A 17,500-nucleotide genomic window follows, 5' to 3' on the forward strand; every position below is an offset into this window, starting at 1 on the left:
ACACAACACACACACCCAAAAACACACACAGACACACACCCACAACACACACACACACCACATACCCCACAACACATACACACACATACACACACACTACACACACACATACACAAAACCAACAACACACACCCACAACACACACAACACACCCCCATACCACACACATACCACACACAACACCCCACCCACACAACACACACAACACACACCATCACACACACCAACACAAACCCCACCCCACACACCATAAAACACACCCCAACACACACACATACACACACACAACACACACCCACACCACACACCACCCCACACACAACACCACACATACACACCACACACACATACCCCCACACACAACACACACCCCACACACCACACACACACAACACACACACAACCACACACACAACCCCCACACACCCACACCAACACCACACCAACCACCACACACACCCACACACACACCACCACATACAACACACACACAAATACCCACACAAAACACCACAACACACACAGACACACACATCACACACAACACACAATACACACACCCCATACACACACAACACAACACCTAAAACATACACACACACACACACTACACCCCACCATACACAAAACCCTACCACACACATACACACACACACACATACCCCAACATACACACACAACACACACACATCACAAAACACATACACACACAACACACACACATGACACACACATACACACACACAACACAACACACACACACATTACACCACATACACACACACAACACACCCTAAAACACCCCAACACACACACAATACACACACATACACACTCACACAAATCACACACTACACACACCCCTATAACACACACATAAACAACACCAATTACACACACACATACACACACAAACTACCACACACATCACTCACACAATACAAACACCCCATAGACACACACAATACACACACATATACACCACACCCTACACACACCCACACACACACCACTACACACACATACCACCACACAAACACACACCCACATAACACACACAACCCCACACACATACACACACCCCCCCATACACCCCATAACACACACCCACACACACACCCACCACACCACCCCACATACACACACACACATACACACACACAACACACACACCCACACTCACACACACCCACACACACATACACTCACACACACACCACACACTCACCACACACACACACTCCACACACACACACCCATCCACACACACATATACACACACACCATCCACACACACCATCCACACACACCATCCACACACACACATACACACACACACCATCCACACACACCATCCACACACACCACACACTCACCACACACACACATACACTCACACACACACACACTCACACACACACACTCACACACACACACTCCACACACACACATACATGCATATATATATATATAAATAATAATGCATATATATATGTATATAATATATATAAAATATGTATATATATATATAAATGTATATATATATATATCTATATATATATATAAATAAATATATATATATACATACATATACACACACACACACCCACACAATACACACACACACATATACACACACATACACACACACATACACAACACATACACACACACACATACATGCATATATATATAATATATATATAAATATAATGCATATATATATGTATATAAATAAAATATATGTATAAATATATATAATATAAATATATATAATGCATATATATGTATATAAAAATATATATATAATGCATATATATGTATATAAATATATATAATGCATATATATATACACATACATATACACACACACACACACCATCCACACACACCATCCACACACACATATACACACACACACACCCATCCACACACACACATACATGCATATATATATATGTATATAAAAATATATGTATATATATATATAATGCATATATATGTATATATAAATATAATGCATATATATATGTGTATATATATAAATAAATAAATATATAATATATATATAATATATATATAAATACATATATATATGTATATATAATAAAATATATGTATATTATATATATATAAATGTATATATATAATGCATATATATATATATAAAAATATATGTATAAATATAATATATATATATACATACATATATATATATATAAATAAATATATATATAAAATATATTATATATATATAAAATATAATATATATATATACATACATATATATATATATAATAATATATAATATATATATATGTAATATAAATATATATAATAATATATATATATTAATATATATATAATTATATATAAATATATATAAATACATGTATATATATATATATGTGTATATATATATATATACACATACATATACACACACACCATCCACACACACACACCTCACACACACACACCATCCACACACACACATACACACACTCACACAACACACACACACCATACACACACATACACACACACATATACACACACATATACACACACATATACACACACATATACACACACACACACACATACATGCATATATATATATATAATTAATATATATATAAATATTATATATATATAATATATATAAATATTATATATATATAATAATATATAATATATATATATAATGCATATATATATGTATAATATATGTATATATATAATGCATATATATATACACATACATATACACACACACACACTCCACACACACACACACTCACACAACACACACAAACACTCACACACACACACAACACCCACACACACACCACATACACACACACACTCACACACTCACACACTCACACACTCACACACTCACACACTCACACACTCACACACACACACCAACACACACACACCACACACACACACCTCACACACACACACACGACACACACATACACTCACACACACACACACCCACACACACACACCTCACACACACACACACACTCCACACACACACACATCACACACACACAGACACACACACACACACTCACACACTCACACACACACACCACAGCACACACACACACACAACACAAACCACACACACACACCACACACACACAAACCACACACACACACCTCACACACACACACAAACACTCACACAACACACACACACACTACACACACACACACACACACACACACCAACACACACACACCAACACACACACACACATACACACCACACACACCACACACACACACACACACCACACACCACACACACACACCACAACACACACACACACTCACACCACACACACACACCCACACACACACACACACCACACACTCACACACTCACACACTCACACACACCACACACACACACCACACACTCACACACTCACCACACACACCCACACTCACACACACACACAACACACACACACCACACACCACCACACACACACCCACACCACACACACCACACACCACACCCACACACACACCACCACACACACACCACCACACACACCACACACACACACAAACCACACACACACCACACCATACACCACACACTCACCACACACACCACACACTCACACACCACACACACCACACACACACTCACACACACCCACACTCACACACACCCACACTCACACACCACACACACACACCACACACACACACACCACACTCACCACACACACCACACAACACACACACATACACTCACACACACACACACACTACACACACACACACAAACACTCACACAACACACACACAACACACACACACACAACACACACAACACACACAACACACACCCACAAATATTTTTGAAAATTAAGGAAAAGGGTAAACAGGTGAGACAGGCAATACTTGTAATTGGCTCATTGGTGACTTAGAACAAGTGTAGCCATTTATGTGTAAAAATAATAAAGTAAACTCGCAGTTGGCATGGCATATACATACATGCCATGCCTGTTAGATTTGGGTTAAACCACGGAAGCATCCCCATGTCATGACAGTTTCGGGGTGCATCATAGTGTGAACTATTGGTGGGGTTGAATCTGCTGACTGATGATGACTTCCCTTCTGTGGCAGAATGACCTTGGATTCATCCGACCACATTACCTTCGTCTGTTTTTTTAGCTATCCAGTGGATATGATTCTTAGCAAAATTCACTTGCTTTTTCTTCATGCTCTCTGTCAGTAAAGGTTTGTGTGCAGCACGGCAGACAGGCTGCAAGAGATCTTTCTGCTGGCGGTGTTGGGATGCTTCTTTTAACTCAATGGGGCCAGGTATCAGAAATCTCTCAGCGTCATAAACTCTGGTGATTTCTGGCAACATCCAGATACTGGGAGTCTGCTACATGTAACGGGACTTCCTGCTCCACGCGCTCTGGTGCGTCAACACACGTACAGCTGTACGCCGCAGACCAGGCGGTTTGTTATGACGTGACCTGTCGGAATGGTGTTCAGAGATTTGGATGAATTTCTTTTAGCTGAGAAACTTGTCTAATAAGGGTTTTTATATGGTTCTAGCAAGGGTATCCAGGATAAGATTTTGTTGGAGGGCTGACATTGGGTGGTGAATTGTGTGGGGCAGCAACCAGCAACATTGTTGATTTCAACTGGTTTGTACACCTACATATTTCCTTTACAGGAACTATTTCTTGCCTCCAGGTTAAAATGCGAGCCTTTTCCTACATTATCACGTGTTTGCAATTTTATCTGGTCATTATATAAAGAAATGTATCAGCTCATCTCCATTCTGGTTCATTGGCACTGAACCTGTTTCCTGTGGGCTTCCCATACTGCTTGTCCAGGCACCTTTCCAGATGTTGCTGGTGAGGCTCCAGCTCGATCTGTGGGATGAGTAATTCAAACTGTCAAACGTTGGATTATAATGGGCTAGGTCTGACTTCCTCTTGCGATGATTGTATACATATATACATATATAAATGTATACACTTTTACATGTATACATGAATACATATATACTTAGGTACATATATTAATACATATACATGTGTACATGTGTGCACATGTACATGTATACTTTTATATATTTATAAGTATGTATGTATAAATATATATGTATATGTATGTATAAATATATATGTATATGTATGTATAAATATATATGTATATGTGTATATAAATATATATATATGTATATGTATGTGTATATTATTATATATTATGTATATGTATACATATATATTCAAATGTATATTTATATACATATACATATATTCATGCATATATATATACACATGCATACATATATGTATTTGTATGCATGTATATAAACATATTTGAATGTATGTTTGTGTATGTATATACATAAACATATAAAATATTTATATGTTTATATACATATATACAAATATATACAAGGATTATATTATTATTGGTATTATTATTATTATTATTATTATTATGATGAATGTGATTGTTATTGGTTATCCTTATGGTGGTTGTGGTTATAATATTTTTTTAATAATTAATTTAACCTATAACCGAGTTAATCAGTATAATTTATTGATTGTGTTATAACAATCATTACGGTAACTTTTCATGTTGATGCTATTTATTTTTGTTTATTATTTTTTTCCATGAGATATAACAAGTAATCATGACAGTAATGGTGGTATGTGCTGTCCCTCACACCAATTTTTAGTTTCACACCACATGGGCATTGTGGTGCGTGCTATATGCAGGCAACTGGTGACTTTGTTTTCAAGCTATATATATATATATATATATATATATATATATATATATATATATATATATATATATATATATATATATATATATATATATATATATATATACGAATAATGTCTTTGTTTGTGGCATTGTCCCAATTATATATGAAATGACAATGCATTAGTGCACTATTTTTTGTCTAAATTCCCACAAAAACATCTAATCACCATGGTGAACAGTCTGCTTGATAGAAATGTGGAAACTGATTGAACTAGGTAATGGTGGTATAACATTGTACTTGGTGAGATTGCCATTCTTGTTAAAATTGCAGTAGGCTCGATCAAATAAATATTCACATGTAAAGATGTGCCTCTACACTGAAAGAAATGCATGTCTGTCAGATATAAATGCATATTTGTCATATAGATAGACAGATGTATAATCACTTAAATATATATGAATATTTATTGGGCTGGGCCTCTCTCAATTTTTACAAACTAGCCAGATTTCTGAGGGAAAAAATATCAGGGGACATCTCATATTCATTATCTTATTTCTCAGTTGGAATGGACTTTAACCCAACAGTGACGGGGAAGAAAATAAATAAAAATTCTACAATATCAATGACAGCATTAACCCAATGGCGTCGGGTATAGAAAATTAAAAAAAAATCTACGCTCTGGCGAACGGCGGCAGCGCGCTGACTCTGAGCGCGTGAATTCGGTACATCAAGCCGAATCATTGCCTCGGGGCGTTTTGGCGCGGCGCCGCTGCGGACAGCCGCACGCCTCAAATTGGGCGTATTGTTATGACGGCGATAGCCATGACCCATCGCCATTGGGTTAATATTTGTCATTTGTTTAAAAAAAAAAAAAAGAAAATGGATATGGATAGCATTACAAGTTGTTTTTTTTTATTATTATATATATATTTTTTTTTACATAGTATTCTACATGGTAATTTTTTTTTGTTAGGGACATGTCAGTTATTGTTACTTTGTAATGGGAACTTACATTTTTGATAATCAATTTTCATGCTTACCATTTGGCTGCATTTTGAATGTCCAGTAGCAGATATGAAGTGAAAATCATTTTGAGAGTGAGTGAATGAATGAATGAATGAATGAATGAATGAGTGAATGAATGAGTGAATGAATGAATGAATGAATGAATAAATGAATAAATGAATAATGATAAAGTATTTCATGTGGTAGATAGAAGAATAGATATTAAGAATAACTTTGCATTTATCATTACTTATTTTCATTTATAATTAATATCCAAGGTAAACAAAATTAACATAGAAGTTGTCAAATGGGGACACAACATATCTTGGAATAAGGACAAAATACGAGGTGATAACCTTTTTATTTATTTATTTATTTATTTTTTTCCCCTCTCCCATTATTTGTTTCCCACCTGTTCTGCTGCTTCTAGTTTCATTATCTTCCACTCCTGTTCCCCCTTTCGTACTGAAATACCTATTTATGTTCAGGATATTTTCTTGAAACCCATGATACTTTCAGGAAAATGTGAAATCGATATTTCAAGAGAATAGTGGGGTGGTAAGCACATGGTATTGATTGTTCCTATAGTTTTTAATAAAATTGCTGACCTATTGAAAATACTGCGTGTCACATGTGTGAAGTAGTTTTACTCATGATTGTACTTTAATTTAGTATTTTGTTGGGGAGAGAGAGACATTTGGGTGTTAAGTGGACAGAGGTAATTTGTGTTGTGTTGGCTGGTGGTGGGCGTGTGGTAGCAGCGTGGTGGCAGCATGGGTTGTGGCGGGGGTGTACTGTGTTCACGTGTCTCCCTCTCACCCTCACGTAGGAAGAGAAGCGGGCAGGTATGCCTCGGTACCAGCAGGCTCCCCGAGCCTCCCCTCAAAGGGCCCGGGCTCCGGCCCCGGCTCCACCCCCCCAGCGCGTGGAGTCTCCACCCGTGAGTACTGCACCTTCACGCCTCTCTCAACTTGTGCCTGCCTGCCTGGACCATTTCTACCCACCGGCGATGTGTTTAGACACACAGGTGCAACCCGCCTCTACTGTGTCATTGCCAGACCTGGATATTCTATATACAATAGGATCAAGCACTTCACTACTACTGTCAAGAAGATCAACATTGAAATCTTATTCCTCTTGTGTGATGAGAGCTAAATAATTCATCATTAAATGTTTATTTGCAGGAGGAGCGACGAATGAAGATGGCGAGATACAGCCAAGCCAATGCTGCTGCTGCAGCAATGGCAATGGGTGGGATGATTAACCACCACCACACTGGGGTGAGGCCCACCCACCCAGGCGTGGTGGTGGAGGCCCCCCCAATAGTCTCAAGTATAGGTCCCACAATGGTGACCACCATGTCTCCAATGGTGCCAGCAGGACACATGGCAATACCTGTGTCATTGCCCACCATCATGCGGCCAAACATGCAACCAATAATGACCGCCCAGCCTATGGTGACAGCTGCTGTGCCTGCTCTCCCAGCAATGCCTACAGCTATGCCCCCCCTCCCATTAGGAGGTATGAGACCACCAATAGGTCTACCACAAGGTAAGAACTCGTCTGCAAACCCCTAATCCCCACATGACCCCGTGCGTTGGTGAGTACATCATGTTCGCTCAAACCTTGTAGGCAGCTCACCTCAAGTCTGTCTTAGTCTTCATATTCCTCCTTTAGCCATCTTACTGTTTTCCTTTTGAACCTTCACTTATGACCCCAAGACCTAGGTATTAACTTCAGATTGGGGGAACTTGGATTTCAGGGGAAGTTTAGAGAAAATTGACCTTCAGTTTTCTTTAGTGTGGTCTACTCAAGGTAATTTAATGCCATAACACTAACAATTGTGAAGGACAATCAGGCAACAAGGAAAGGAATTGACAAATAGACACACTTAGTTCAGGTCTGGGAATTCAACCTTGGAAAAATAATCTCAATTTTTGAAATACCTCCTGGATGTTTTTTTTTGTTTGTTTTCTTCATTAGGAATTTAAATATCCCTGATATATCATTCAAAGGTGAGGACCTAGTTCAGGCTAAGAAACTGTAATTGATTTTTTTTTTTTTTTTTCACCCTATTTTATATTTTTTAGTGTTACTTTTTCCCCATCCTTCTCTTCTATTTTGCATGGTCCTCTTCAGTCAGATTTTATGAGGATTGAGACATGCTTTTGGTTCTTATCAAAGTGGAGTTCTCATTTCTAAAGATTGAATTAGCAGAAAAGGAACCTTCATACAACTCCTTGGCACTTGTGGTGACGATTGTTAATCAGATTTTAGGTGTGATAACTTTGATTTTGTGAATTTGCAAGTTATGGTATATTTCAGGTTGCACAAAATGTTATTAGAATAGACCATAATTAGCACGGATTGCACACGTCCATGGACCATTTGAAAGCCGTGATAGTACTCACACCCTTCTGTGTTTGATCAAGCATCCTGTATTACTCTGTAGATTGCTAGCTGTGTTATACTTTGCTTATAAATTGTGATGCTACACCATATAGACTGCCATGGGATGCTCAGGACATTGGCATGTTAACTAATTTTGGCGTGGCTTAATTATTTCAGCACTTCCTGGTCATGGGCAAATGGCGCCAGGGTTTGCAGCACCTCCCATGATGGGCGCCCCAATGATGGGAGCGCCACACATGATCCCACGCTTCAGGTGACCTGTTCCCGGTATGTAGCCAGCAGGTAGGAAGCAGCAGGACAAGCAGCAGCAGGTCGGCGCTGGTGAGGCAACACACGCATGCCCTCGTCATGACTGATAAGTCAGCCTCCTCACCGACCCTCCCTCGCTCGCTCGCTAAGCACACTAGCGCAGTCACTCAGTCAGTCAGTCACTAAGTTGGCCTGTGGGGCAAACCAACACTCGCCTGGGACTACCCCAAGACGCGGAACTCCTGTCAACATTACCTACTACACTATGCAAGATATCTCAGACACCACTCATGTCAGAGGCAGACACGTCCAGTTTTTAGGTAAAGTTGAGGTAGGAAAACTCAATTGAGCCAAGATTGTAGAACAAGAATTACTTTGCGCATCATGAGTGATGATTAAAATTATCTGACCTCTAGAACCTCCCAGTAGAATACAAAACCAAATATGTAATATGAAAGAGTGGAAAGGTCCCAAACACTTGTTGGTTTACCTTCACAGAATCCTGGTTAGTCCTGTGTGGACAAGCTAACACTGCATCACTCAGCAGCAAGCATCTGTTATCATCTGTTAATGATTTCTTTGTCGCTCATTATTCTGATCAGTGTTGAAATGTTGATCCACGAGACTATCGTTTGTGTGCCGCCCACGTGGAACTTATGTTTGAGCAAGTGGTGCCTGTATACTTGCTCTTGTATAATCGCTTCTTGGGATCTACACTTGATTGTATGTATCAATGCTCTGGTCAAGCTCAAGTGTGCAAGAGCAGATTCGCTTGACTGTCTCTTGCCGGCTCTTTATCCCAGTTGGCTTAATCAGACTGTCAACCAAGAGGGTCAAATCCATTTGGTTGTGCAATGTAAAGTCTCTTAAGCAAACAAGGCAGTGGGTTCAGGGAGACACATACAGCGATTTTTCAATTGTGGACTTGAGCTGGGACGGAGGGCAGAGAGAGGCTTGACTGTCCTATTCTTGGAGCGTTCAAGCACTTGTATTTATAGTGTTTTAGGTTCCATCATTCTTTTGAGTGATTATTGTGTATTTGTGAAATTTTTCTCTTAAGGTAAGAAACTGTTAGCCAATAAGGTAAGAAATTGTTTAGTTTAGAAGTGGTAGTTCTTCACAAAAGCACTGTTGGAATTTTATCAACCTATACAGATGTTTACTGCAGGTTAGTCCATTTATATAATTTTCTGCAAGTTGTACAAATAAACTTGTCAATTATTGAAAGCGAGATCCCATTGACATCCGTAAGTACTTTTTTTGTATTTATTATTGTCATTATTGCAGATAGGATTTGAGTGATTTAAATATCAGCTTTGTTAAAATGAAAACTGATTACCTGTTCATGTATGTTGTGAAATAAATACTAATTAAGTTGTCAATCTTGTATTAGTTTATTTCAAGCTTTTTTTTCTTTTTTTAATTGTTTATTTCTTCTCATTTACTGATTTTGGTTATAATGCATACTATATATTGATTCATTTTGAATAAAAGTAATGAATTTTTTGTATTATTACTTGAAAGGGTGGAAAGAGAGGAGCATACGAACAGTCATTGTGGAAATTCGCAACAGGTGAGCCCAAAGGAGAGGATGCCAGGCTGGGAAGAGACAAGATAGAAAATACAGTTGGTTTCCCCTGTGGAGTAGTTGGGAAGTTGATCTCTAGGAATTGGTTTCGCAGAGAGCATCCACTTGTCTCGGGATTTTCTAACTGTGTAAAGTAATTTTTTTTTTTTTTTTTTCCCTCTTTTTTTCTTGAATGATTATTCTTTTTTCATTTGTTTGTTTATTTTTGTGGTAAGTGTTGATTTATGATGGCCTTTATTCTTTTGTCTTTTTGTGATTTGATTACAATAATGTAGCCAATCTTACTTTGCCATGGTTAGAGAGCCCTCGAGCCAATTCTCTCTATGAAGCGGAAACATTCACTAGAGGACAACCAGAAAACTCACTCGAAGTGTGCATGGAATTTTTCTTTTGTTTCTTATTGTCTTACTGTAATTCAGAAATAACATGGAAAGGAATGGATTATCTTTTTAACCCATAATGGGTATGTGCATGTAAGGAGAGATCACATATGCCATAAGGATTTTTCAAAGTGTGGAGCGCCCAAATAATGTTAGTGGCTGGCCACAAACCGCAGCGGACCAGGGCATGGTTACGGTCTGTTTGAATGGTGTGATGTTCTCCCTGGGTTGTAAAGTATTTGTAAACTTTTGAGTGTCAGAAGAGAACGAGGTTATAATTTCACATATGAAAAATAGTAATAAAAAAAAATATTTTGGGGGGTATTTCACCAAGATGTTCTTCATTTCATAGCTTGCATTATTTCATTTTGTCACCATTATTTTTATATTTTATTTATTTATTTATTTATTTATTTATTTATTTATTATTATTATTATTATTATTATTATTATTATTTTTTCATTTTTTTTTTTTTAATAAGAATGAAAAAGTGTTGAATAAATACGTAATTTGGAAGGGATATTGTAAACTTTACAGGAACCAGTGCAAAATCCTCTGTGCTTCTGTTTCTTGATTTGTATAGATGTACATGTGTGTGTGTGTGTGTGTGTGTGTGTGTGTGTGTGTGTGAGTTTACAAGTATGTATGTTTACACACACATATATATATATATATATATATATATATATATATAAATGTATACATATATAATGTATACATATATAATGTATACATATATAATGTATACATATATAATGTATACATATATAATGTATACATATATAATGTATACATTTATATGTGTATGTGTATACATATGTATGTGTATGTATATATATGTATATATATGTATGTGTATATATGTATACATATGTATGAGTATGTATATATTTATGTATGTATACATATATATGTGTATGTATATATATGTATGTATACATATGTATGTGTATGTATATATATATTTATATGTATATACATGTATATGTATATATATATTTTGGGATAAATGTATATAGTACATATACATATATATGTATATGGCTATATATGTGTATATCTATGTATAGATATGTATATATATAAATATCTATATATGTATAATAAATGTGTAAATATATGATATATATGCATAAATATATATATATATATATATATATATATATACACACACACATAAGTAATGCATATATATATATATATATATATATACATATACATATACATATACATATACACATAAGTTATGCATATATATACATATACATATACACATAAGTTATGCATATATATACATATACATATACATATACACATAAGTAATGCATATATATATATTTATACATATATATACATACATACATATATATATACATATACATACACATATATACATATACATACATATACATACATACATATACATACATATACATACATACATATACATACATACATATACATACATACATTTACATAAATCCATATATATATATATATATATTTATATTTATATATATTTATATACATGTATATACATGTATATACATGTATATATATGTATATACATGTATATACATGTATATACATGTATATACATGTATATACATGTATATATACATACATACAAACATATAATTGTATATATGTATATAAATGCATGTATATATATACCTATATACATATACATATATACTTATACATACATGTACACATATGCATATATGCACATACATATGCACACATACATATATTCATATATAAACAAATATGCATATGTACAAGATACATTTATACTTATACATATATACATATGCACATACACATGTATTCATGTATATAAAGATATACATATATACATAAACACATACATATGTATATATACATATATAAAATACATTTATACATGCATATGCATATATTCATGTACTTACATATGTATATATGTATATATGTATATGTATGTATGTATATGGATGTATGTATATGTATGTATATGGATGTAGGTATATATGAATATATGTATATGTGTATATATATGTATATGTATATATATGTGTATGTGTATATATATGTATGTGTAGATATGTATATTTATGTGTATATATGTATATTTATGTGTATATATGTATATGTATATATACACCTATATATGTATGTGTATAGATATGTTTGTATGTATATGCATATGAACATCCATACTTCTACACTAGTATGCCAAAATGTATTATTTATGTTATGTATGCAGTCATTGTAAGGGATGGATATGAAAATGTAGTTTCATTTGTAAAGACATGTATGTATATATAGAGTGATATGTAAAGTAACCTGACATTCATAAAGGAGTTGACATTTGCTGTGAATAACTGTACCATGCCCTGCTCCTCATTCGTAAACTAACCAATCGAGACGTTCCTACGCACACAGCAGTGGCGAGACCAAGACCAGTTTTCCCAGCTTGCTGCCTCTCAGGAGCCCTGTTATGTCTCCGCATGGCCGCTGTCTGCTCTTGACTTTTAGCTTACTGGTGATGGTGAATCTGGGAAGTGAGGCCACATTCTCAGATTTGGTGCCCAAGAGTGACTCTCACCATCTGCACTCACTAAGTAATATGCTGTTCTCTTGTGTCTGCCCTCCGAGAGTGTTTGTAAAGGTGTGTATGTATGACTATCCTTTTTCTACTTGTGTACCAGTTTGACTGTCTTTTAATTGAATGAAAAGTATTGTGTATATGTATATAGATCTGCATTAATAAATTGTGAAACTATTGATTTCCCTATTTAAGTTATCATGGATAGGAAACTCATTTTCTGTCTTGTATTATTTTTTCCTTGAATTTCTTAAGTATTGGTATGTAGTATGCATTTGACAGTTTGGAATGGCAGAAACTACTAGTGTGGTGAGTGTGGTGGTGGTGAGAATGACTCCAACTGGCCATGTTGCTCAGTAGCCCTTAGAAGCCCCCAATATGAATGTGTTCAGTCTTCCAGCAGCCGCCAGGTAGGCTGAATTCACAGCACCAGGGGCTGTTGGGAGTCAGTCCCCCAACCGGACGTGGTTTGGTGATTCATTCACAGCCTGTCACGGTGCTGTTGGACCTCTAAGTCCCCAGCCCCCTTCACTTGGGGGGCTTGGTGAATTCTTTCACACTACTACTCTGTGTCGTACCGTGTTAGGCATCACTGCTGAGCCTGGGTTGGGCTGTGACCTCTCACCCTGATGCATTAACTGTTAACTCGCTAGTCTTTGCGGGTGAGCAGGGGGCTTGGTGGGTGGGGTGCCACCCAACCCAGAAACACCCCAAGATTGTAGCAGCAGTGTTCATATGGCAACCATCCGTCACCTGTAGGGGCCACTCTCATGACCACGACCTCCAGAACTGTTGCGAAAGAAAGGTACAGATTTTGTTTATTATATTGGTGGTTTGGGAATGGCCAATCTTTGAATTACTTGTTCTCATATTACTGTAGGGCTTGAGCATGGGGGGGTCTAACTGGCAAACTTATGGTGTAGAACTGATAGATGAAAGCTCCTGTAATTTTTCTCATCAGTTTAGTTTTTTTTTTTAGTGCAGCAGTGCCCAAGCTCCTCTGTGACACGCAATGCTGCTCTGACTTAAGGGATGAACTTGACCAAAGCTCTTCTTGCTTTTGGGGGTTCTTGGGCATATATGTAAATAGACCCTGGACACGGCTTTTGTTTTCATATGCACTCTAATGCAGAATAGACATTTCTAAATACAAAATTTCTTGTTTAGATTTTTCTGCTTTAAGTGGACTGAAAATATGCCACCTAAATTCCCTAATTTTCTTACATATATATCAAAACTGTACCATTCATTCCTTAACTAACTTGTTCCATTCCTCATTTCATCAAAAGCACACAAGGAGATGACAAGGGACTCGCTTATGAAGCCATCAAGTAACACTAAAGATCATGTGGCCATACTTTTACTTTATCACAGATTTGATATTTTTCATCATAAAATGAAGAGGGCTTTAACTGGGTATGTATGTAGATCAATACAAAGAACACTATTATTATGTTATTGGATGGGGTGAAGTTTTATATTGATAATATATGATTTGATGCACAGGACCTTAGTTATTTTGTAGGTTTTGTACAATAAACTTTAAAAGAGCAATGGTTTGTGTTATTGAGGGGCTAGTTCTCCAAGATGGTTGAAAAGAGACAAAAAAATACATTGGAACAAAGTTTCTTTAAAAGTGGCAGTGAATTACTGCCACACAAGTTGATCTTGGTTCATTGTTTGGGGGAACAACAAAGCAGAACCCAACTTAATTGCCGCTGTCAGTCCTGGTCCTGTTTCATATAAAAGAGCGAAAGTGCCAGAATGTAAGTGACTTCTATGTAATGGGTTTCATTCATTCATTTACTTTCGTATATTGGGGTGAAACTAGGTGCTTCAACAAGTGTTCATGAAATGTCAAGTCGCATGAAAAGTCGAGTGTTGCCACAGATTGAAAACTTCATAGATACACATGCAAAATTCAGAAGATACTGAATGGAATCCATTTATCACAGTTGATAGTATTCAATGCCAAAACATTGATTTAATAGATGCATATTTCCTTATACCTACACTATGGATGGCCACTTTTCCTTCATGTAATGATTTTAAATGAATATTCTTAGATATTGTATAAGTTTATTGAAAGCAGGATTTAGGTACAAAGTAATGTGGCACCATTTTCTTCTTTTTTAAATGAGATACAGGAATATATGTATCTTGTTGATATATAATGTTCTCAAGGATTCATAGGACAATACTTAATAGCTTGAAGTAATTCAGTAAATAAGATAACCTCTGTTGAATGAAAAACAAAAATATTAAACAAGATTATAATATGAATGAGACAGAATATAAAATGTGATGACCAGAAATTTGAACAATATTTTAACACTGAATTAGGCTTCAAGATTTTCTTGTAACAAATAGTGCTACAGGAATGATTTTTAGCAAGCATAAAATTTCACATTGGTTACAGCATATATTATGAAACATCTCTGCTGTCTAAGAATAGTTCCTATCTTTCTGTTAAGGAACAGAGAAATGTACATACAGTTGTTGGTAACTTTGTAAAAAAAAGAAAAAAAAAAAAAAAAAAATTTAACACCTCCCCTACTCTCCCTCCTTTACAACATTTGCTCAGATTTGTTAATGTTCTATGTTAAATCTAGTCCTTCATAGAATTTAGATGTAATTGGCAATTGTGTTGCAATAAAAATAGCTTTGCATATATGGAATACGATAATTTTGTTTAAAGACGGTAGACTTCCCTTACGGCGATTTGGAGAGAGAAGCTCCAACTAACCAGACCATCAACCCACGGCTTCACTTCATTTCAGTCTTTTTCTTCAGCTTATTTTTGTAGATTCGGGCCTCAGTATTAGTTTATAGTTTGTCTCTGTCTATCCACATGCATTTTTCTATTCCCTTTGACCTTGGTTTGGAGTAGTCTTTCTGTCTCTAACTTGATATTTCTGCAAGTTTTGCAACCACTCTTCTACGTCTGCAAGCCTTCTCTTCTTGGCTTCCCTTCCACGATATACATTAACAGGGCTGTTTTTGTTTTAACAGTCTATTGACCTCCCTTCCCTGTGTTAATTTGTTACACCTTCCCCCGAGTGCATCAGCCTTTTTCCCTCTCATCCTCTGCCTCTCCTTCCTTTTCCCATCCACTTTGGCCTGTTTCCCCCTGAAAAGTGATCCTTTTTTAGCAAGTACTGAGATTCAGACGGAGCAGAGGGCAGCACAGATGAGTCTTGAACTTTTTAGTTTTACCCTTTTTTTGTTTTGTATTGCCAGGTAGAACTGTACTTTACAGCTCTGCTATTTACTTTTTTGTTTCGTGTGATCACCGTCTGTATTAGCCAAAATAAAATGAATTATAGGCTTTGTTTGTTTTTATCACTGTCCTTGCTTTTAGAGTGATGTTCCTAATGAAAATATACGGAAAAATGAACTACTACTGAGTCTTTTCATTGTCCCCAGATTAGTTATTTAATGCAATATTGATCTTGAAATTTTAAACATCAATACAGATTAAAAATTGCATTGACCATTA

General features: G+C 36.1%; 1 protein-coding gene across 3 annotated transcripts in view; it reads left to right on the forward strand.

Annotated features, from left to right (window-relative positions):
- Nucleotides 1-10,824, forward strand: part of LOC125046380 (BUB3-interacting and GLEBS motif-containing protein ZNF207-like) — a 26,027-nt gene extending 15,203 nt beyond the window's left edge. Inside the window, exons 5-7 of one of the 3 annotated variants that reach the window (XM_047644108.1) lie at nucleotides 7,611-7,808; nucleotides 7,966-8,332; nucleotides 9,350-10,824. In XM_047644108.1, coding sequence (XP_047500064.1) covers nucleotides 7,611-7,808; nucleotides 7,966-8,332; nucleotides 9,350-9,450 — 666 coding nt within the window. In that variant the 3' untranslated portion in view covers nucleotides 9,451-10,824. The remainder of the gene's footprint in view (nucleotides 1-7,610; nucleotides 7,809-7,965; nucleotides 8,333-9,349) is intronic. The other 2 variants (XM_047644109.1, XM_047644110.1) reach the window with 2 other exon arrangements.
- The last annotated feature ends 6,676 nt before the right edge of the window (nucleotides 10,825-17,500 follow it).

The sequence above is a fragment of the Penaeus chinensis genome, chromosome 39 (genome assembly GCF_019202785.1).
Source record: "Penaeus chinensis breed Huanghai No. 1 chromosome 39, ASM1920278v2, whole genome shotgun sequence".
Classification (NCBI taxonomy): domain Eukaryota; kingdom Metazoa; phylum Arthropoda; class Malacostraca; order Decapoda; family Penaeidae; genus Penaeus; species Penaeus chinensis.